General features: G+C 46.6%; 1 protein-coding gene across 1 annotated transcript in view; it reads left to right on the top strand.

Moving 5' to 3' along the window:
- Positions 1-23,349, top strand: part of Atp8b1 (ATPase phospholipid transporting 8B1) — a 145,108-nt gene that overhangs the window by 65,945 nt on the left and 55,814 nt on the right. The window contains exons 2-5 of the mRNA XM_045135070.1: positions 6,673-6,875; positions 17,954-18,051; positions 19,795-19,908; positions 23,163-23,261. Coding sequence (XP_044991005.1) covers positions 6,695-6,875; positions 17,954-18,051; positions 19,795-19,908; positions 23,163-23,261 — 492 coding nt within the window. The 5' untranslated portion in view covers positions 6,673-6,694. The remainder of the gene's footprint in view (positions 1-6,672; positions 6,876-17,953; positions 18,052-19,794; positions 19,909-23,162; positions 23,262-23,349) is intronic.

The following is a 23,349-nucleotide window of genomic DNA, read 5'->3' as shown; positions in this document are numbered from 1 at the left end:
TTCAGATAGTTAAAAAGAAAATAAAACTAGTTAAAATATCTTGAGCTTATTAACTTTGATATTGATATGGGGAACTAAAGCTTACAGAACTGGCATCAGAGACGGAGTGGAGAATCAGTCTATTTTTACATCAGCCTGAGTCCAGGGGAATCTCTTCCAAAGCCTGAGAAAATGGTTAATTAGGAGAGAAATTTGTAATTTTGTTGTGAAGTTAAGAACAAACATAAGATAAATCTAGTGCTAGTCAGAAGCTGCAATACAAACTATGGCCTTGAAACAATACAAAAACTGCAGTGTCAGTACAAGAGATGATGTGGTATGGACAAAATTAGCATGGAAGTTTATTATAGTGCAAGACATAAGTTTGTCCCAGAGACCTTTGACTTTTCTTTTATTATAATATGAGGTATGACATTATAAATAAGTTTATCCCCTTATTATAGAGAATTGTTTGAACTATGTAAACAAGTAAAGGCAAGAGAAATGCAGAGAAACAACTTTTTAGAAGTTAGACACATCTTATTTTTTAAATGTGTAATAGTTATAAGTACAGGCATAACATGTCCAGTAAGACAGCATAAAGTTTTGGCATTTGTATTTGGTAAAATTTTGATTAGTTTAGATACCTGTGTGGGTACCAATTGCCCCACAAACTGAAAGCAGGACAGCAGAGTTTCAGATCATTTTTCTATAGCAGGGAACACGTCTTAAGTATCAATATATCTATAAGTAACTAACTTAAGATAAAAGAAATGAGACAATTACTTAAGTAAAACCTTTACTGAGACTGAGTATACATAGCTTAAGAATAAAGCCAAACCTGGTCATTATTGAACTAAATTAGTCTGATTTTAACATACATTAGATACATTGTGATAGACATAAAGTGATTTCTTCATCAACTACCTTTTATTAATGAACCATTTTTTAAGTTTAACATAAGGCAATATTTACAAATGGTAGAATATATGAAGCCTAAACAAGTATATTGACATTGTTTGTATATTGCAGTCTTGTCTAGGACAGGAGGGGTTTCTTCAGTTTCCCTAAGAACAAAGTTACAATGACTAGATCACCTTTTATAAGACTTAGACAATAATCTCAGTGATAATCACACAGTAAAACAGCATGAACAACACAGGAACCATCTTAAGTTTACAGTTGTTTGTTCTTAAGATATAATAATCTTATTAAATAGTAAAAGGTTGGCAAATAGAGGAACATAGTAAACTTGGTTGAGAACTTTAAAGTCAGTTTTGTATAACATTGTCATGCCCAGGTTAATATCAATGAGTTAAAGTTTTTAAGTTTATCACCTGAATACCATAGCAACCTATTACCAGGCAAGGCCATCTTTTGCTAGTCTGATATAAGCTCTAGGCTAATGTTATTTTATATAGCTCAAGGAGTCTGTAATGTGATCAAGTACTTTAAGATTTAATCAACGTTGTCTTTCACCTTCTGTTTAAGTTCACTCACCCCTTCACCCACATACTTCCCCCACATACTTCCCTCATCCCTCATCCGCGCACTGTGCTGGACGCATCCCTTCATCTACATACTTTTACCTTACAGTCGATGGAACCACTCTGTAACAATATTTTTCATCCAACATTTAAAGTTTCTGCTTGTATGTGTTGTTTTTATTGTTGTTGTTCCTATAGTTAATTATAAATATACTGGATTCTGATTGTCTTTCTTCCCATTTCCCTCGTCGACAGTCCCACTAAGCTCCCCTCATTTTTAATATTTAGGTCAGTTATATTAATTTTATATTTTCATTTTTATGTTACATTTAGATGAGGTTTAAATAAACAAACTCATTAAAAATGAATCCTGCCAGGCATGGTGGCGCATGCCTTTAATCCCAGCACTCGGGAGGCAGAGGTAGGAGGATAGCTGTGAGTTTGAGGCCACCCTGAAACCACATAGTGAGTTCCAGGTCAGCCTGGGATAAAGTGAAACCCTACTTCGAAAACTAAAAAAAAAAAGAAAAAAAGAAAAATTAATCTTGATTTTGTTAAACATTTAGATTTTTTTCAATATCAAAGTTTAATGGTAGGAAATACAGGTATAGCTCAATTTAACTTTGATTTGAGATATAACAATATAAATAAATTTATCAATTTATTATAAAGAGTAAAGTCTGAACTATATGAACAGTTAAAGTGAGAAAAATATGAAGAATGAAAACTTTAAGTTAACCCATTTTATCATGGACAACTCAAAACTTTTTCAGTTTAAGTCTCATAACCTTTTCATATCATTTTTATATCCTTCTAATAACATATCTTAACAACAATTTTTTACCTTTAAAGTCTTTTCTGATCCAAAAGCGCTTTTTTGTAGAAGCAAGATTAGAATTTGTTATAGAAATATGTCTATTATTACAGTAAGCATAAACAAGCATGCTACCAAAAACAGAGGTTAATTATTTTAAATATATTGTAAACCTGGTTTTAATAATTTAAGAACATCTTAAAATATATGAGCATCCGAACATTTGATGACCATAAGCATTGGAACAATTAATAATTAACTTAGTCATATGTAAGGACAGACTACATGAAACATAGAACACATGATGACATGGTTGGCCAACATCAGACATGACAACGTGAAGCATGAGAGACATCCTTGGAGGATTTCAGTTATATTTTAAATTGGTGGCTTGAATTTTAAGTTGACGTTTTTTTTTGTGTGTGTGGTTTGTAATGAAAAGAAGGGGGAAAGGGACAAGAAAGGGAAAACGCTAGAAGCTGCTTAGTGAGTTTAACTTTTAGCAAGAAGAGAAAAATTAGATATCCATATGTAGAATAAGTTAGAGGCCCAGTAAAGACAGTAGTTTCTTTAAGAGGGTAGAGTTTGTATTTGGTTTAGTGTGATGGCTTGAATTTGGAGTGAGAGGGAGAGACCTGGGAAAGTCACAGTCAGGTGGCAGAACTGTGTGTGAGAGGTAGTTTTAGAAGGGGCAGGATTTTAGGGGGCTTTGGTGACAGAGGAGAACTTGGTAGGCAAAGCAGGAAGTACAAAGGGAAGAGTTGGACCTGAGGACAAAGGAGCCTGAAGGTCGGAACCTCGAACGTCTTCTGAGGAAGTTGTCAAGGTCAATAAGAACAGGAAAATCTTAGGCCAGTGGTGGCCATTATCTAAGGAATACTGTGGCCTAACTGGAATAGAAAGTCGGCGTAATTTGGTAGGCAGGAGCTCAGAAAGTTCAAGCTCCTTTAAATTAGCCTTGAGACATGACAATGGAGTGTTTTCTGGAACAGATAATTTAGAGCCCAGTTTGGAGGAGAAGGGCTAGGGTGGCCAATCCCGCCACCAAGGATGTCTCGCAGGCTTAGGGAGGGCAAGTGAAACCCAAGGCTTAGGAGGGAGCATCCTCACAGTCATAAGGCTTGGGGTGTCTGGTGGAACAACATGTGGGAGGCTCCCGGAGTCTTCGATGGTCCACGGACTGAAAAGGGAGAAACTCCCGGAATTTCTAAGGTGGGACCTCTGCAACAGACCGAGAATGATACCTTGACCTGAACTTGTAATTTGATGACGGGTGGATGCAACGGATCACATGGTGGGAGGCCTCTACTCTGGCATTCAAAAGTCTGGTGGGAGAGGGTGAACAGAAGAAAAGGAAGAATCCCCAGGTATTGGGCTGGAAAGACTGAAGGTTTCAGGTCACGGGTGGCTGTTTAGTTCAGAGTAGTGAGCACAGTGAGTTTTTCTGTTCCTGAGAGAGTGAAACATTGGCAGGGAGGTAGAGAGGAGGAGAGAGGAAGGGGGCGCGGGGGACATGTAGCCCGAAAACCCCAGAGGGGTATCCGAGTCACGGCACCAGAAATGAAAGGAAAGTGTAAGAGAAAAACAAAAGAGAACACTGGACTTGATCTCTACAGACAAGACTGTTTATTGAGAGAACCAGCACAGTGAGGGGCCTCAGCTTTCTCTCGGGATGAAGGCTGAAGCACTGAACCATGTTAAGGTGTAAGTTTATAAAGAGAATCCTAAGAAAGACTGTACCAGGTGTAGTGGATAACAAAATTATAGCTGTTTGTGTCCTTGTTCAGAATAGGCTTCTGCAGGCAGGAATGTCTAAGGGAGGATACTCAGATGGTCTCTGGTCCTTCAAGGCCATCTAGGCTAAGGGGAGTAGAGTACATCAATCAGAGAAGGGTGCCAAGCTTCTTCATTGCCTGCAAGCTTTAGGGATAGTTACTAACTTTTTAGTTTTCAGGGAAGGCTATTAACCCTTTACAGATGCTAGACAGTTTGAGAGTGATGAAATGGCTTTCCTATTAAATGATTCTATAGAATGCCACCAAAGTCTGAATTTAAAAGTGGTAGCTATGGGAGTTGGAGAGATGATACAGTGGTTAAGGGTGCTTGCTTGCAACACATGATGGCGCAGGCTTGGTTCTGCAGTCCCCTAAAGCCAGGTGCACAAAGTGGCACATTTGTCTGGAGTTCTTTTGCAGAGGCAGGAGACCCTGGCATGGACATAGTGTCTCCCTCTCTCTCTGTGTCTCTTTTAAATAAATAAATACAAATGGCTGCTATGGGACTGGAGAGATGGCTCTGTGGTTAAAGGCTGTTGATTGTAAAGTCTGATGTCCTGGGTTTGATTCTCCGGTACCCATGTAAAGCCACATGCACAATGTGGCTCATGCATCTAGAGTTCATTTGCAGTGGCAGGAGGCCTTGGTATGCCCATTCATATTCATATTCTTTCTCTATCTAGTAGATAAATAAAAATATCTTTTGTAAAATGGTTTTTATGGCTTTGGTGAGTCTCCCAGAATTCAGTATTTACCACCAATTGTTAGTGATACTTGGAGGCAGGGCCACAAGGAAGTGATTAGGAGGGGAGGAGGCTGTGAAGGTCTCGCCTAGCACAAGTGTTCCCTCACTCTCTCCTTCTTGGTGACTTTTGAGACAGGTTTTCATGTGACACAGGATGGGCTCCAGCTCGCTCTATAGTCCTGGCTGGCCTTGAACCCCTGCTCCTCCTGCCTCTGCTCCCCAAGTGCTGGGATTACAAGCATGCACCACCACACAGAGGTAGGCACTAGAGGGTTTCTAAGAGGAGCTGAGATGGGAGAATATCTAACTCAGAGCTGCTCAGCTCTGTACATGATAGAACCGGTAACCACATGAACGGTGCCTACGCTGTAACATAAATTAGAGGGTATGAGATCTTTCTTTATTTTATTTTTATTTATTTATTTGAGAGCGACAGACAGAGAGAGAAAGGCAGACAGAGGGAGAGAGAGAGAGAGAGAGAGAGAGAGAGAGAGAGAGAACGGGTGCGCCAGGGCCTCCAGCCACTGCAAACAAACTACAGACACATGCACCCCCTTGTGCATCTGGCTAACATGGGTCCTGGGGAATCGAGCCTTGAACTGGGGTCCTTAGGCTTCACAGGCAAGTGCTTAACTGCTAAGCCATTTCTCCAGCCCAGGATATCTTTCTTGGAAAGCACTTGTTTCGATATCTAATGTATGATTTAATGCTTCAGAGGTGGGATATTTCCCTCCATAGAAAATAGGTGATAACCTTCACAAAGGTAACAAGGGGATCTTCAAGGCACCCCGTCTGTCAGCTCTTTAGCGCAGGGTCCGTTGTCCGCTGACACTAGTGAAGTGAGCTGCTGTTGCTCACAACAGTGGCACATGGCGCAGGGACACTAGTGTAAATACTGAAGGCTGCGTGGCTGTCCTCGGGTCACCTGAGGAATTTGTGTAAACATTTTCTCAGCATAAATACAGCTCCTCGTCCCTGGTGCAGGGGCGCTTTCTGCAGAGGCAGACACACCAGGGCCAGAGAGAGCACGCAGGCTGGCAGCGGTGAGAGGACAGAGAAGCAAGGGAGGGCTCCCTGAAGGCCGCTAGTCAGCTCTGAGGCTCTGCGGCTGTAGGTAGAGTGTGGTGGTGGAAGGCGCGGAGAGAGGCTCACCATCGGCCGGAGCCAGCACTCTCCAGGCCACAGCTTCCCACCTCAGTAATCCACGGAAAGAAGTTCAGTCCCCCAAGTGTGCGCAGTGCAGAGAAGTCCGTGCCTCTCAATATTACAAAGCTCTTTTGCCAAACAGTACTTATTATTATATCAGTTATAATTTGATATTTTAAATCTACTTTATTGTATTTTTAAAAATTTATTTATTAGTGCATGTGCAAGAGAGAATGGTGTGCCAGGGCCTCTAACCACTGCAAACAAACTCCTGATGCATGCACCACCACGCTGTGCATCTGGCTCACATGGGTTCTGGGTAGTCAAACCTGGGTCCTGAAGCTTTGCAGGCAAGCACCTTATCCACTAAGCCATCTCTCCGGCCCATACTTTATTGTATTTTAATGTAGATTGTGACCCACTAAATTTATTTTACTGGGTGGACTCACAATTTGAAATACTGCTTTTTAAGGTTATTTACTGAGAGAAGAGAAAAAGAGAGAGAGATTGCATCTACATATATTTATTTTTGTCCTTAATCCTAAACCCATCACTTAACCAATAGTGAATGTTTTTGTACTTGGTAGCAAGTCAAGTTGAACTCTCGGATTGTTATTCAGAAACATGTTCATGTCAGTGAGACGTTCTGTTAATGCGGTGCTGTAACAGAGAGGGGAACACCGGGCAGATGTTAATTCACTCTGGTCTCCCTTCTTTTGCCTCCAGGTAGTTCCAGTTTGCCAGCAGAATGAGCACAGAAAGAGACTCAGAAACTACCTTTGATGAGGATTCTCATCCTAACGATGAGGTGGTTCCGTACAGCGACGACGAAACCGAAGATGAGCTGGAAGACCAGGGGCCTGCCGTGGAGCCAGAACAGAATCGCATCAACAGAGAAGCCGAGAGCAGCCGGGAGACGGTCCGGAAAGGTACCTGGGAAGGGCCTGGCGTCGTGTGCCGGAGCTGGCCGGTCCGTTTCACATGATCTCGGAGGGCACTTTCCTGCTCGGCCGTCCTCTGAGGGTGGGCTTGGGCCAGAATCCATCACCCTTGCGCAGGAGGGCTGTGAGACTGTATCATACAAGTTCTGTAGCAAAAACAAGAGGTCTTAGTTCATAAATACACACGTATGTGTATAGAGGTTTGGCATGTGGATTCCACCTTGCTGGAGGCAAGGTCTCCGTGTTGTTCTGCACTGCATTCTCCAGGCGAGTTGTCCTCTGAGCTTCTAGACAGTTCTGCCTTGGTTTCCCTTGTCACCTTTGGTATACTGAGCTTACAGATACCCACCATGGCGTATGGTTAGTATGTGGTTCCAGGGATTCAAACTCGGATACTCCTGCCTGCCTGTGAGGAGAGTGCTTTATTCACTGAGCCATCTCCTCAGCCCTCATGGGTAGATGTTTATTTTTATGTATATATATCTTCTAATATTTTATTTGGGAGAGAGGGAGAAAGAGAAAAAGGTAGACAGAGAGGGTGAGAATGGGCATGCTAGGGCCTCCGGGCGTTACAGACGAACTCCACCAATCTGTGCATGTGACTTTACATGGGTACTGAAGCATTGAGCCCAGACCATCAGGCTTTGCAAGCAGGTGCCTTTAACTGCTGGACCACCCTCCAGCCTCATCCTGTGTGTAGATCTTTAAAGTGGAGTTGTGTGTGTGGGAGGGGTAAACCTGCTTGACACTGCCCCCAGGAATTGAAAAGCATCTATAGCAATCTTTGGATTGAAATGACTTGAATTGCTAAGTTTTTCGCATCCATTATAGACCCGTGAGACCCACATGAGCATCTCGGTCAACACGGATCTATTATGGAGAAATCCTGCCTCTGCAGGCATGTACCCACAGACCCCCCACCTGGGCACTGCCCACGGACAGCAGATAAATGTACTTCGACAAGTCAGCCAGAGGGCAGGCACCACATGTAGAAATGTTTCCTCTCTCTGTTCATCAGGGACTCGGGTGCCACTCAATAACGACAGCTTCTCAAAGGCCCCCAGGCACCGCTGCCTGCACGGCCTGACTGCTCCTGGGGTCAGGACACGGCCCAGAGCCTCTCCGTCCTCGGCTCGCTCCTTCATTCCGGGAACGTCCCCGGCACTTGAGGACCTCAGAGTCTCCATACCTTTTGCTCAGTCACTGTGAATGGGAAACGGCTTTGGCTCTCGGGGGACATTTTTTTAATAGATCTCCATGAGCCAGGAGAGCAGCCTGTGTCTCCTGACTCTTATGCCTGGCTTTGGAGACACGGAGTCTGGGCAGGGGGGACTTCGCACATGAAGGGACAGGCAGGAAACGTCTGAAGTTCTGTGAGCCGTGCAGGCCCGGTGGCAACTGTTCTACTCTGCTGCGGGCACTCAGTCACTTCTGGCTTACTTCCGCCATGCCACTTTGTGTCGCCCTGGCTCTGTTGTTTCCTGCCGCTCCTCCAACCCCCGGCAAGCCAAGGCGACTTGCTCTCGCCGCTCATCTGCCTCTGAGGAAGCTGGGCCCTTTCTGTTTGGACTTCAGATTTGCCCAGGATGGCGAGTTAATTTATCTTCCCCATAGCTGCTCAGATTCGAGGAGAATTGCTGGTCCCCAGGCGGAAGGCACCCTGCTGTGCCATTTCTGCCTCTCCAAGCTGCCATTCCAGCCTCCTCACAAGAACCTCTGCTTTCCCCCCGAGTCTCCATCGTCCTGTGTTGCCCTGTAGGTTTGCCACAAGTCTCTGTTGCTTCCACACCCCCCTCTACTCCTTACTTTTCACTTCCAGGGTCTGTGCCCGGTTAAGCCATTTTTCTTTTTTAAGATAGGGTCTCACTCTAGCCCAGACTGATCTGGAATTCACTATGTAGTCTCGGGGTGGCCTTGAACTCACGGTGACCCTCCTACCTCTGCCTCCTGTGTGCTGGGATTAAAGGTGTGTGCCACCATGCCAGGCTTAAGTCATTTTTTTTTTCTTGAAAAGCTGCACCTGCAGAAACATGACAAACACAGGACATAGTGGCACATACCCGCGATCCCAGAATACTTTGGGTTGAGGCAGGAGGACCACAAGTTCAAGGCCAGCCTGGGCTATATAGCATAGCCTTGTCTCAAAAAGAAAACAAAATAGAGAAAGAAGTGGCGGTCCTGCCGTCCCATGTCTGTAATGGTGTTTCCTCCCGTTCTAGTCAGACTGGGACACTCTGGTCCTCCACTGTGGGGACAGTCTGTCTCAGTGTGGCATGGGCACAAGGGACTCCTAAGGGTCGTCATCCTGAGCCTCCGAAGCCCAGGGAAGCCATCCACTTGGGTGGCTCGCCGGTCCACCAACCCTTCAGGTCATTTAGATGGATTCGACCTCCATGTGGGCTCTAGCTGCCGTTGTGACACTGCTGAGGTCTGAGACCCACAGTCACTGGTGAAATTCAGATGGAGCCACCGTCAACGCAAGCAGGAGGGCAGCCTGTGTGTCAGTAGCTCCAGACTGGTATTGGTGGAATGGAGACGAAAAGCCAAAGTCGCCTGACAGGTTACCAGGGGAGTTCAGGTTGATCGCCCAGAGGGAATACCGCCTGCTTCTTCCTCATTCTTTCCAGCCTCCGGTCATTATCTCGGCATCTCTGTGCTCTGTAGATATGTGGTAAGTTGGCAGGAGATTTGGTTCCGCCGGGTGATGGGTGAACTTTGTAGCTGGTGCCTGGTGCCGCGCAGTCAGATGTGTGGTCCGGGACCCTGTGAAGGGGGCTGGGTTTGGGTGCCTGCGGAAATGTCAGAGAAGCACGTGGTGGCTGGGAAGCGTGTGGCTGTATTTTTCCACCCCTCCAGCACGCTCTGATGGCCAGGACCCTTTCCTGGTCATCTGATTGCAGATCCCAACTCTTGCACTGCAGGCACGCATTGCACCCTGCCTTGATCTTAGCTCTTCATACTCTCACTCCAAGGGGGTTCATATTAATCTCACTCCAGGGGGGTTTATATTCCCAGGAACTTCTAGTGGTTCCTGGTTTTTTTCAAAACTCCTGTCATAGCGTTGCCTGTGACTCGTCATGAACCCGCGTTCTAAGCCTCCTGTCCACCCTGCTCGCAGAGGACACTCGGCAAACCCCAGAGCTCTTTGCCATTGTTTCCTTCTGCCCTGCACCCCAAGACCAGCCAACCCTTCTTTCCCTTCCCTTCCTCTCCTTTATTCCTCTTTTCCTCTCTCTCTCTCAAACTTCTCTCTCAGGAATTTCCCAGTTGTTTACTATCACTCTGACTTTCCCTTATGAAGCCACCATCAGTCTTTCTTGACATTGTGCATCACAGATACGTCCCTCCAGAGAATCCAGTTCCTAAAGACCCTAGAACATGAGTCACCCTATGACTTACCATGGGGCCGAATAACACCAGGGCCCTTCCAGAAGCTCAGCACCCAAATGTGTGCAGACAGAGGTCATTACTTTATAACATGACTGTCACACAGACAGCTAGTTTTCTTTCTTTTTTAAATATATTTATTTATTTATTTGAGAGAGAGGAGAGAATTGGGCGCACCAGGGCTTCCAGCCACTGCAAACAAACTCCAGATGCATGTACCACCTTGCGCATCTGGCTTACATGGGTTCTGGGCAATCGAACCAAGGTCCTTTGGCTTTGCAGGCGAGCGCCTTAACCACTAAGCAATCTCTCCAGCCCTGGTTTTCTTGTTTTAAAGCAAGAAAATGCCCCAGCCAGCTGAGCTTTCTTGTGAGACTTGTGCTAGACAAGAGGTTTGAGAGGCCCATTGAAGGTGCTTTTTCCTCTGAAGGGCCGTTCTCATGTGCTGTGGGACTGGAAAGCAAGTACCAGCGTGCCTTTTGGAGGTGCCTGGAGGAGCGATAAGCCCACAGGTTTGTTTCACTGGAAACTTGAGCCCTGTCTGACCGTGAGCAAGGACTGACTGGGAACTAGCAGGAATGTTTGCTGAGGTAACTCTTTCCTGATGGGCGTGTGGGAGAGCAGCCCATCTCTGGATGGTCAGGATGCCCCTGAGGTTGGGAGCTTAGAATTCTTAACCACCTGGTCATCGAGACTTTGCATCCACATCGGAGGAAACCAATTGAACTTTGCTTAGCCAGAGGTGCCTGTAAGTTCCTGGGTGTGGGATGCGGGGTTTGAAGTGGCCTGCCTCCATTCTGGTCTCCCCAGACCCTACTCCTGGGGTGATTCTGCACCAGAGATGAAGTCCTCAGGATGGAAACACTCTGGAGAGAGTTGCTGGCTTGGCTTGCTCTCCTGAGCCTCAGATAACACCTGAGTGCCACTTCCTTCCTCCTGAGAGCGCCCACCCTCACCTCCCATCTCTGGCTGGATTCCCCACACAGGCAGTTTCCCTGCCCCAGGCCACATTCTGACCTGAACTCCACCTCCTGCATCGAGTGGGTGTCTTGTGTCCTGTTCTCATGACCATGCTTCTGGAAATTGCTGTCAACCATCATTCCCTCCGTCCCTCTGGCTCATTCCCTTCTGGGGACTCCTGCCACCCACAGATAATGCTTTCTTACCTGGCACCAAGGAGCCCGGCTACCAAGTCCACTGAGCTTTGCATTAACCATTATCTTCCTGTTCCTCTGGTGGGGAAGCATTGGTTTTTTTTTTTTTTTTTTTTTGGAAGCATTGTTAAGAATCTCCCTTGGGAAGCCCTCATCTTCCTCTTCCTTCCCTTTACACATTACACATTCCTGGTCGTTTCTGTAGACTCTTCTGTGACCAACTTGTGTCAGAGACCTCCATGCATGTCCCTGTGTATCTGAGAGGTCAAATGCAAGGTGGTTAAGAGGGAAGGTTCCGGACTCCACCTGCATGGGTCTGAGCCTTCACCACTTTCTGTATGAGCTTGAGGGAGAAACTTCCTGTGTGCCTCAATGCATTCATCTGCAAAATGGGCTTAGCATTCAGGCAGATTTCCTGGGGTGATTGTGAGGGTTCAGTCGTAAATAAATGCGATGGAGTCAGAGTTCTTTGGGCATCCAGTAAGTGCCCTCAGTACGTATCACACAAGGGGATGCACGCGTCTGGAGTTGGGTTCCAGTGGCTATAGGCCCTGATGCACCAGTTCTGTCTTTCTCACTCTCACCTTTACAAAGGCAGTCTGTTGGAGGGGAGGAGAGGGGGAGGGAGGGAAGGGAAAGGAAGGGAGCATGCTACCCAGTGCATGCACAATGACAAAGACAAAGGCTGAAGTTCATAATGAAACCAAAAGTTGCACATTTTGAATGACTTGTCTTTTCATGGGCTGGTCTGTACCAGGGAGTGTGTCTGAGACTGAGCTGCTCCAGGAGGTTTTGTTACAACTGGGTGTGTCTGAAGCAGAGGAAGGTCCTGGGGGCAAGGGAGAGGGGCTCACAAAGGAGCCTGAGGGCAAAGGTTCTGTGGCACAAGGGTTTCACCATGTGCCCGGCCCTTAGCTGGCTGCCTGCCCCTCCCAAGACCCCCCCCCCCATGCTTCTATAGTGCCCAGCTCTTCCCTTGTGAACTCAGACCACACTTTTCCTGCCTTTGTGCACTGGCTAATGATACCCTGTTTCCCTGAAATGCCTTGGACTCCTCTTCCTTTACTGGAATAATTAAGAGCTTTTAAGAATCAATGTAGAGACTGGGTGTGGTGGTACACACATTTAATCCCAACACTTGGGAGGCACAGATAGGAAGATAGCTTTGAGTTCAAGGACAGCCTGGGACCACATATGAATTCCAGGTCAGCCTGGACTAGAGCAAAACCCAATCTCAAAATAAAATAAAAGAATCAATGTAGGGCCTGGTATGGTTCATGCCTGTAATCCCAGCACTCCAGCAGCTAAGAGAGAAGTGGTGAGTTCAAGGTCAGCCTGGCCAACATGGAAAGGCTTTTTCTTTAAAACAATAGCCAAAAAAAAAAAAACCTCCCACAGGGCCCTCTCTTCTAAAAAGTGTTTCCCAGCCAGGTATGGTGGCTCATGCCTTTAATACTGGGCTAGAGTGAGAGCCCCCCTTGGGAGAATAAGAAACTTCAGTGTTCGCACACAACACCTCCCCCTGGCTGGGATGGGTTTCGCATACCCAAGTGCATTTAAGACATGCTCGTGTTCTGTGTGCATTGAGTGAATCCCTGTTCCGTACCCAGGCTACAAATGCAAAGTTGGGAGGCTGAGATTATGCTGCATCCACTGATGGTTTCACAACTACCGTACTTGATATCCGCACTTCTTGAACATGCACGTGTGTGAGATTCACAGGTGACTTAAAACCCTCCGCTGAGCTCTTTCTGCTGCCGGGGTTCTGGGGCGAGGCCTGAGAACTGGCATTGCCAATAAGCGGCGGCGTCTTGATCTCTTGCTTTGAAAAGCACTGCCGCAAAGCGGTCCTTACTCCGGCCGACCTGCCCTTTGTCCGTCGGATTTGTCCACAGATTGCAGACTGGGAATGTGTTCAGAGGCTGAGCCTCATTTAGGAAAATTAGAAGCCATGGTATGAGGAGGTCAAGCTCCACCCATTCCCTGGAAAGCCCAATCCTGTGACTTGATTGTCACCCTCTGTTCTACCACGGTGGCCTCTGGTCCAAGCAGCTGGAGTGGAAGAGCCCTGCACTTGGGTCCGGTGACCCGCAGGAGCCTCAGAGGGAACAGGGCAGCATGTGACTCTGTCTCAAGGAAACGGAGCTGGAGAGAGAGGAGGATGCCTGATGTTGCGCTCTACTCTCTGCGAGCACGCTCACGGGCGCTCACATCTGCACACACAGGTGTACACACACATAATTAAAGCAACTTAACGTGTTTGCTTTTATATAAATTGACATAAGGAATGAAATGCCAAGCTTATTCATGGTGATAATACATGTAAATGTATCTAATGGGGAAGGGATAGTGAAAATGAAACCTCTTTGGCTCTTTCATTCCCCAACTCTGCATTTTCCTGTCCTAGAAAGAAGCAGTTCTTACCAGTTTCTCAAAGATCCTTCCAGAACTCAACTGTGAAGCCATCAATGTAAACAAATGACTACAGCCCTCAGACGCATACATACGTGAATGCACTGCACACATGCGCATGCTTGCGTCCATACGGAGCATTGGTTCCGTGTGTCACATTCTGGCAAGTCTTTCTGCCTTTGTCGCTTAGCCATGTGATATGCAGAGTGTCACTATTGTCTGGATAAAGTCACCTCACGATTTTGTTTGTTTGTTTTTAACTTCTGCCTCAGTTTTCACTAGGTGAACATTTAACCAGCCGCCCCAAGTAGTTTCTAAGCTTTCTGGTGAACAGGGCCATACTCGGTGGCTCCACGCCGCGTCCTCCGTCCCCTGGCAGAGCAGGGCATGCATGGAGGGCAGCTTCTCCACATAGAATTGCTCTGGCAGCACTTGTGGGTACTGAATTTAGAGAGGGGGCCAAATTACAGGCCACAGTGGGTCCCAAGTTTTTATTCTTTTCAGCCCAGAGTGTTGTCAGATTTACTAATTCTTTGCAGGTGTTTTAGCATTATATGACAAAAGTCAGTACCCCTGGGAAAGATAGCATTTCTCTTTGATGACCTTGCAGATCCTTTTACCGATGGAAAAGCGGTTCGCGCTTCTTTGCGTATAAGCCGTTGACTTGTGTCTTGTGCCCATTTCTCTCCTGGCTGGCTGGCTGGTTTCCTTGTGCTGTTAACATGTTCAGCTTTTGCTCTGTCCGCTCTCCTGGTCTGATGAGTGATTTAAAAAAGATAAATTGAGAAAAACTGAAGCATTTTCAGAAGTTGATCTTTATGTCTGTAGTTGTCATGCAGTTGATCATTTTATAGCATATTAGAAACGTTCTTTTAACTAGTCCTACCTCCAAAAACTGTGTGCCACACCAGTTAACTTCATCAAAGCCTGGCCTGGCCAGTCGAATGTCATCTTGGGGAAGTGGGTCCCTATGAACTTGAATGTCACTCGAAGCATGTTCATCAGCCTTCAGGTTCATGGACAGCCCAGTGCTGAGAGGCACTTCCTCTGGCTTCACTGCTAACTAGCAGCACCCTTCTCTTGAGTGTTCTTGGCAGCTGTACACTTATGCCTACCTACCAGGATTAGGCGTGGCTACAAGCTGTGGCCGTGGAGGGAGGGGACCTTGTCCTCTGCAGTGACCCTTGCTGTTGGCTCTTGCTGGCCGAGCTATCACTGAGGAAAGGCCTCTGCAGTGCAGGGCGCTATAGGGTAGGCTGTAATAAGTAGGGGCTCTGATCCCCTTCGCTGGGTTCTGACTCTGCCTCAGTTTCCTCTGCGGTCAAATTGAGCCGTAACTACTTCTCAAGTTACCTGGCAGAGTGGGACGCATTGCTGCAGGAGCTAACAAGTATGGAACAGCAGAAGTCAGGAATGGATGGCCAAGAACAAAACATGGCTCTGTTTCCCCAGCAGAGGCAGCCTGACTGCTGGGCTAGTCACCTCTGCATTAAGAAGGCCTCATCCCAAATTCCCCTTACTGCTGACCTTCACCAATAGGTCACCCATCAATGGAGGAAGGAAATAAGCTACGGGTGACTGGATTGAGCATTTCTTACTCATCTGGAACGTATTTTGAGTGCTACATGGAAGACCTATGGGGAATACAAGGAAGTGATGGGCATGCCCTGCTTTCCCCCAGAAGGGCAGGAAAGAGGAGATGGCACCCATTGCCACAGGTGGAGCTGTATTGGTGATTGATGGAGAGCGTGAAGGAGGGGGGCCGACTCCCGTTGTCCGCGGTGAGACTGTACCTGCTTAAATAAGCCTCCTCGTTCCCGTCTGCCTCTTCCCCATGGCCGGGGTCAGCCCCACTGCAGACAGGCCACTGGCACACGAGAGGGCAGATGCGTGTGGGGGCAGGGCTGGCACTGGTAAAGAACGGGTCACAGAGTAAAAGATAAACGCTGCCGTGTGGTGGAATTGGGCTCAGGGCGAGTGTCCCAGAGCAGATGGCTGGTCATGGTCCTGCCCTCTACCCTGGACAGTTAGGTTCAGAACACGTGGACAGCACTGTCGAAGGACAGCTATGAAAGAGACCTGTGCTGGCTTGTTGAACGTGTGCGGAGAGGACCGCTTTCTGGGAGCGGGGAGAATTCTGCAGTCTTTCGGATACTAGTGTTTAGGTAGTTTTATCCAGATTAGCTAAAGAGCAGGTATGATCAATGTACTTGGAACTTGTCACCCCAGCCAGCCGTGGGCTATGCTAAGAGCACGCAGGGCACGGCACAGCCACCAAGGGAGAAAGCTACAAGTCTCCAGCAACCTCAGAGTGACCTGGGCTCCCTCTCTTGAGGCTTGCAGAGGTCTCTGGTTATGTCCCATGAGCTTAGTCCTGGCCTACTTCCTGCACAGCGTGGCCCCTTCAAACACATGGAAAGGTCTAAAGGTCTCTGGGGCTATGGGGGAAAATACCTGTATTTCAAGAGGCCACCAGTGAAGGGCCTTCAACAGAAACCAGGCCATTTCAGCTGCCAACACCTGTGGATGTACCTATGTTTCTGGCAAAGGCCTGAAGAGCCCTGTAGTCACTGGACTCCAGGGAGATCAAGATGATGTTGGCACACACAGAGCCTCCACAAAAGGCAGTCATCAAGGTTGAGAGTGAGGCTGGCTTCAGGACGGGAAGGATGGAGATGAGATGAGTGCCCAGAGGGGCATCCCCTTCAGCAGCGTCGGAACGACACTGTTAAAATGGGAGGACCTACCCCAGGGAGAGTGGGGCTAGGGAGAGGGGTGTGTGTGTGTGTGTGTGTGTGTGTGTGTGTGTGTGTGTGAGGGGGCGGGGAGGGAGAAATGGTGGTTGGGTGAGAAATGTTCCCACCAGCAGCAGAGGTGTTGCAGACTTTCTAAGGTCCCTGCAGTCTAGACTTGTCAGGGGATTGGACTGAGCTCACACAGTAGCAGGAAGTGGCAGGAGGATGACAAGCATTTGTCCTCGGGGAGACGTGCACAGTGCCTCCCAAGGTCAGGACGCAGAAGTGTGGAACTGGTCGGCGAGATCGTTCTTCTTCAGTTATTCATTCACTGAGCATTTGAAGCCATGTAAATATTGCACATTACGTAAATGTGATTGAAAACCTAATGTAATTAAACTGTAACGTTTTGGGTCTAAAGTATTTTTCAATTCTTATTTATTTGAGAGAGAGGGAAGAATGGGCATCCCAGGGTCTCTAGTCACTGAAAATGAACTCCAGACACATGTGCCATCTTGTGCATCTGACTTTACATGGGTACTGGGGGATCGAACCCGGGTCCTTTGGCTTTGCAGACAAGTACCTTGACCACTAAGCCATCTCGCCAGCCCCACGTGTTTTTTGTTTTTTTTTTTCTGGATTATGTTTAGATGTAAATTACTTGTCCTAAGAATCATAATGTTAATTCAGCAATTGGTTAGGTCACAAGGTCATTATTCATTTGATAGAACTGCAAGCTGGGTGGTTTAAACATTAGAAATGTGTCCTCTCATGCTGAAGTAATGGTTCAGGAGTTACAGAACTTGCTGCAAGTGTGAGGGTCTGAGACTGCCTGAGTTTGACTCTTCAGGACTCATATAAACAGCTGGGCATAGCCATGCACGTCTGTAACCTGAGATCTGTAGGGAGTAGAGACCAGAGAATCATTGGGATTCATAACTAAACCCCACAATTCTGAGTTCAGAGACACTCCATCTCAAGCAAACACTCAAACAGAAGACAGCAGGTGTTCTCCTCTGGACTCTGTGTTGTAGACCACACACCTCCACATAAGCATGTGTGCACCACACACAAACACACGCGCGCGTGCACAAAGAAAGACCAGTTCCTTCTCCTAATGGTTCTGGAGGCTGGAAGTCCCAGACCTACTGGTTAGCAGTTTTGAGTCTTTGCAAGGGTTCTAAGGTCAGGATCCATGTCTGGCCCCTGCTTGTAGATTTCCACCTTCTCCCAAGGTTCCTCCTCAGCATCCAAAGTTTCTTTCCAAGACAGATATCCAGGACTGTTGGATCTCAGGATCCACTCAAAATATCTCAATTTCACTGGATGTCTTCTACACTGACTGTGTGTTTCTGGTTTTTTTCTTTCCTTTTCACAGACTGCACATGGCAAGTGAAAGCAAATGACCGAAAGTTCCATGAACAGCCTCATTTCATGAACACAAAGTTCTTTTGTATTAAGGAGAGCAAATATGCGGTAAGTTGATTTCTAAATAGTTTTTATGACATTCCAGGTATTTCTAGTCACTTTCATGCAGTACTCCAGGTCACCTCTACTAGACGAGAGTAGGCCATGGATAATCCTTGTTAGTGCTATAGAATGACATTTAAAAAAGTAGTGTTTATTTGTAAGAGGGAGTGTGAGTTTGTAAGGACACTCCAGGGCCTCCTGACACTGCAAATAAACTCCACACTCTTGCACCACTTTGTGATCTAGCTTTACATGGGAACTGGGGAATTGAACCTGGGCCTTCAGGCTTTGCAAGCAAGCTCCTTTAACCTCTGAACTATCTCCCCAGCCCTAGAATGCCATTTTTATTGGCATTTAGCTACCTTGAAGCTAGGTAGGTGTGACATAAATCAAAACAAAGCAGAATTACATTGATTGAAACTCCCCTTATGTAGCTAAGAGGGCTCTCTTTAAGATATTTTTATGAGTAATTATAAAATATTATCACAGAAGCCTTTGTTTGAAAATAAGAAGCTTGAAATAAATCAACTTTTTTCCCCCTCCCTTGTCCCTGCCTGGGATTAATCTAAAGAATTTAAAGATATCATCTCCTCAAATCACTTCTTTCCCGAAAGGTGTGATAACTAACACCTGTTAAGTGTGGCCTTTCATGTGCAAGATATCCTGGCATGCTAGGGCTGCTGTAACAAGGGACCACGTGTTGGTTACTTTCTCGTTGTTGTGAACAAATACTTGATGAGAAGCAACTTAAGGAAAGAAAGGGGTTCATTTGGCTTTACGGTTCCAGAGGGGTACACTCCGTCACTGTGGGGAGGCGTGGTGGCAAGGACGCGAAGCAGCTGGTACCACTGCACTCGGGAAGCAGAGGGGAGCAGGAAGTGAGGCGTGGTGGCAAGGACGCGAAGCAGCTGGTACCACTGCACTCGGGAAGCAGAGGGGAGCAGGAAGTGAGGCCGGGCCACAAGACCTCAAGCCCCACTCCCCAACCTCGACCCACTTCTTCCAGCATGGCTCCACTTCCTAAAAGTCCCACAGCCTTTCCAAACAGCGCCACCAGCTGAGGACAGTGTTCAATCGAGCCTATGGGGGACATTTTACACTCAGACCACAACATACCACAACAGGGTCACTTGTGAAAAAGAAAGCTTACTCCTGCATAGTTATGGGAGGCACAAGTCCAAAGTGGGAGTGTTATCAGGGTCATTGCCTTCGCGAGAACCTGTTAGATCTGTGCCTATCCCAACCTCTGAGGCTGCTCACAATTCGTGCCATTCCCTGGTTTGTTGACATGTCACTTCAGTCCTTCTGCAAAGGCCCCATATACAAATAAGAACCCAGGGTTAGGACCTGAACAGACCTTTGCAGGAACATCACCAACCCACAAGAATGTCTTTCTTACACAGTGGCCTCCACCCTCCCCTAATAAAAGTTCCTTTCCTACTCTTCTTGGTATCCGTCTTCGCCTCCCTCAAGCTCTAACAAGCCCTAAAGGTATCGGGGCAGGTGACATGAGGACATGTTTCATCACAGTTTCATGTCAGTTTTCTCTTCCTGTCTGATGTAGACTCCAAACAGTCATTCTGAGCTTGGCTAGAATAAAAAGCATGTGCAAAATCTCCGTGTCTTCCCAGTGATGCACAGTGGTTCCAAGTCTCCCCCGGCCAGGGAACATGGGACGCGGTGTGTTTGCAGGTGTGGGTACTAGATCCGTGGCATCGTTTGGAATGACTGTCTTATTCCTTCCAACAGAATAACGCAATTAAAACGTACAAGTACAACTCACTCACATTTCTACCAATGAATTTGTTTGAACAATTTAAGAGAGCAGCCAATTTCTACTTCCTGGTCCTCCTCATATTACAGGTATGGCCCTTTCACGTCTTAAATCTGGTGTGAGTTACGACAGCGGCACTGGAGTTGTGGGAGCACAGTGAGAGCAACTGTGAGCCTGTTTTTCTTTAATATCAGGCTTTTTCTGCATGGGAACGTATGTCTCATCTGAGAGCAAGCCTGCTCAATATTTGAATAAGAAAGGGGAACAAATGGAAATATGATTCCAATTCTATGTTGTACTTCTTCTCTTTCTTGTTTAAATATGGAAATTAGCACCTCAGCCTTCCACGTGCTGGCAGGCACTCTACCACCGAACCACATCTCCAGGCCTCTTTACTTGTTCATGTTGAGACAAGATCTCCTTAAGCTGCCCAGGCTGGTCTTGAACTCAGTGTGTAGCCTAGGTAGGCCTAGGACTAGTGATCCTCTGGCCTCAGCCTCCTGAGTAACTGAGATGACAGGGCTGCACTACCAGGCGTGGCTTAGTTCTGTTTTGTTTTTTTTTTTTTTTTTTCATTGATATTTATTTATTTATTCATTTGAGAGAGAGAGGGAATGGGCACACCAGGGCTTCCTGCCACTGCAAATGAACTCCAGATGCTACTTTTTTTTTCCACTACTTTGAGCATCTGACTTTACATGGGCACTAGGGAATTGAACCTAGGCCATCAGGCTTTGCAAGTAAATGTCTTTAACCACCTGAGCCGTCTCTCCAGCCCTCTGTTGTTTTTCACTGATTTTATGCTGATATGAGTGATAAAACCATGTCCCTGAAATGAACACAACTAAAATAAATAAGCCATTTTTTGTGCTTATCTCTTATTTTTGTACTTCGTTGCCTAGATTTTCTGAGGATATTATTAACATTTTATTAATATTTTGGTCATGAACATCATAAGTTTTTGTTTGTTTGTTTTGTTTTGTTTTTCAAGGTAGGGTCTCACTCTAGCCCAGGCTGACCTGGAATTCACTATGGAGTCGCAGGGTGGCCTCAAACTCACGGCGATCCTCCCACCTCTGCTTTTCGAGTGCTGGGATTAAAGGTGTGCGCCACCACGCCTGGATTTCATAAGTTATTTTTGTGAACTGGTTTTACATTAGAAAGAAACCATTGTGCCCACCAACAGGTTGTTGTGGATTTTGGAAAATAGCACCAAAAAAATATAGTGACATCAATAGAAAAAAGAAAATAGGGGAAAAACAGAGATGCAGAAGAAGGGGAATGGGGGAGAAGGGCGGTTTGGAGAGTATATAAATTTTTAAATAAAGTTTTTATACATAATGCATATATGTGTTGATTTCATTAAAAATGAAAACACTTAAAAAATAAAAGTAAAAAGCTACCACTTAAATTTCTTTTACAGCAAGATATTTTCTTATTTAATTTTTTAAATTTTTTTAATTTTTTTTTTTTTTTGAGGTAGGGCCTCACTCTAGCCCAGGCTGACCTGGAATTCACTATGTAGTCTCAGGGTGGCCTCGAACTCATGGTGATCCTCCTACCTTTGTCTCCTGAGTGCTGGGATTGAAGGTGTGCATGCCTGACTTGATTTTACAATTTTTATTTTGTTTTCCTTTTTTTTTTAATTGCAGTGGAGGGCTCACTTATCAGTAAAGCAAGACTTTTATCTGTGTAGGAGCAGTTGCTATAATCCAGAAAACCCTCCACACTTCCATGCTCTGAATCAACCTTTAGTACCTGATACCAGGCTATAAAGGCAGCATGACACTTGGCTTATCAGATTCTTATCTCAAGGGTTGGACTAGAAAAAGTCCCACTGCTGGCTTCCAGGTAGCTGGGTGGGGGGGGGGGGGGAGTGCAGGAGGCACAGAGCAGAAAGGACCCTGGGGGAAACCGACTCTCCTAGATCCTGAGGAACAAGCGAACTGCTGACCTAATCATGAAGAATGGCATTGTTGAAGGGGAGTGTCCAGGCAGGCAGTGTAGAGGTGAAGGAACGCGGGAGGCTGTGAGGGGCAGCAGCTGCTCAGTGAGCCACTCTTTCTTCACCTCCTTCTGGAAAGAAGAGGGGAGAGTCACATAGTCACACTGTGGGGGAAGCTTTGTCTCCCACCTGCACCCCAGCTATTTTCCCTTAGGGTGCAGCCATGCACCTGAAGGCGTTGGTCTTTCTAAGGCGTTTCTTAATCCTTCCTCTCTGTGAGGTTAGCCCCAGCCTGGCTCCCATCTTGCAGAGGAGAGCTGCAGCTCGGTGCGGTAACGCATCTGATCTCCAAAGCCTGTGAGAGAGGAGCTGGGCAGGGCTGACTTGGGAGCTTCGCTCAAAGAACCAGTATACGACGTGACCCAGTGCTGAGCAAGACGATGATGAGACAACTTTTTAAATATTTTATTGTTATTTATTTATTTGAGAGGGGGTTGACGCCAGGGCCTCCAGTCACTGCAAACGAACTCCAGACACATACTATGCCAGCTTGTACATCTGGCTTACGTGGGACCTGGGGAATCAGACCAAGATCCTTTTGGCTTTGTAGGCAAATGCCTTAACCATGAAGCCATATCTCCAGCTTGGAGACATCTTTATTTATTTATTTATTTTGATTTATTGCTTTTCCAAGGTAGGGTCTCACACTAGCTCAGACTGACCTGGAATCCACTCTGTAGTCTCAGGGTGGCCTAGAACTCACAGCAATCCTCCTACCTCTGCCTCCTGAGTGCTGGGATTAAAGGTGTGCGCCACCACGCCTGGCGACTCCCCAGAGGCATGTTTATTCAACTTATCTCCCAGTCCTTCCCCTGGTTCATTCCACTGGGGAGACTGAAATCATGAAGGCGGAGTTTCTTTGAGGCCAGCCCCTTTTGTGGCAGTGACCATGGAGGGATCTGTGCACCTTACTGGTCACGTGCAGAGGTAGATGCTTCCTACCGTGTTCAGTTTCTACATCATGGGATCCGCAGAAGCCATTGACCTAGAAACTACTGTGTGCAGTCTGAACCTTCCCCAGCATTAAGGACTGCTTCCTCTCCACTCTGTCCCTTCACTGAACTCTGATTTCCACCCAAGAGTTCAGAGCAGCTCTTTCAGGTATCATGCCCCAAAAGCTCCTTCGTTTCCACCTTAAGCCACAATGAGATCATGCCAAGCACCGCTGTCATTTGTTTCAGGCACCAGGTGCTAGAGAAAGCCACCAGGAAGGTGCATGAGGGCCTGTCCCTGCATGTGCTGCTCAGCGTTGTCTTGAACAGTCTTATTAGAATTAGGACACTTAGAACCTCATGTGAGATATGCCGTCATATATAAAACACTTTCTGTTTCTTATAGGCAATTCCTCAGATCTCCACCCTGGCGTGGTACACCACTCTTGTGCCCCTGCTTCTGGTCCTGGGCATCACAGCCATCAAAGATCTGGTGGATGACGTGGTAAGGACTGCACATGCACCATGCTCCTCATTGCTCTGAGCACAGTGTCGTTTGTCACTTATGTGTGATGTGCTGATGATTAGAATAA

This window comes from Jaculus jaculus, chromosome 15 (assembly GCF_020740685.1).
Source record: "Jaculus jaculus isolate mJacJac1 chromosome 15, mJacJac1.mat.Y.cur, whole genome shotgun sequence".
NCBI lineage: Eukaryota > Metazoa > Chordata > Mammalia > Rodentia > Dipodidae > Jaculus > Jaculus jaculus.
The sequence above is the reverse complement of the archived record's forward strand: the minus strand, read 5'-3'. Positions and strand labels throughout refer to the sequence as shown.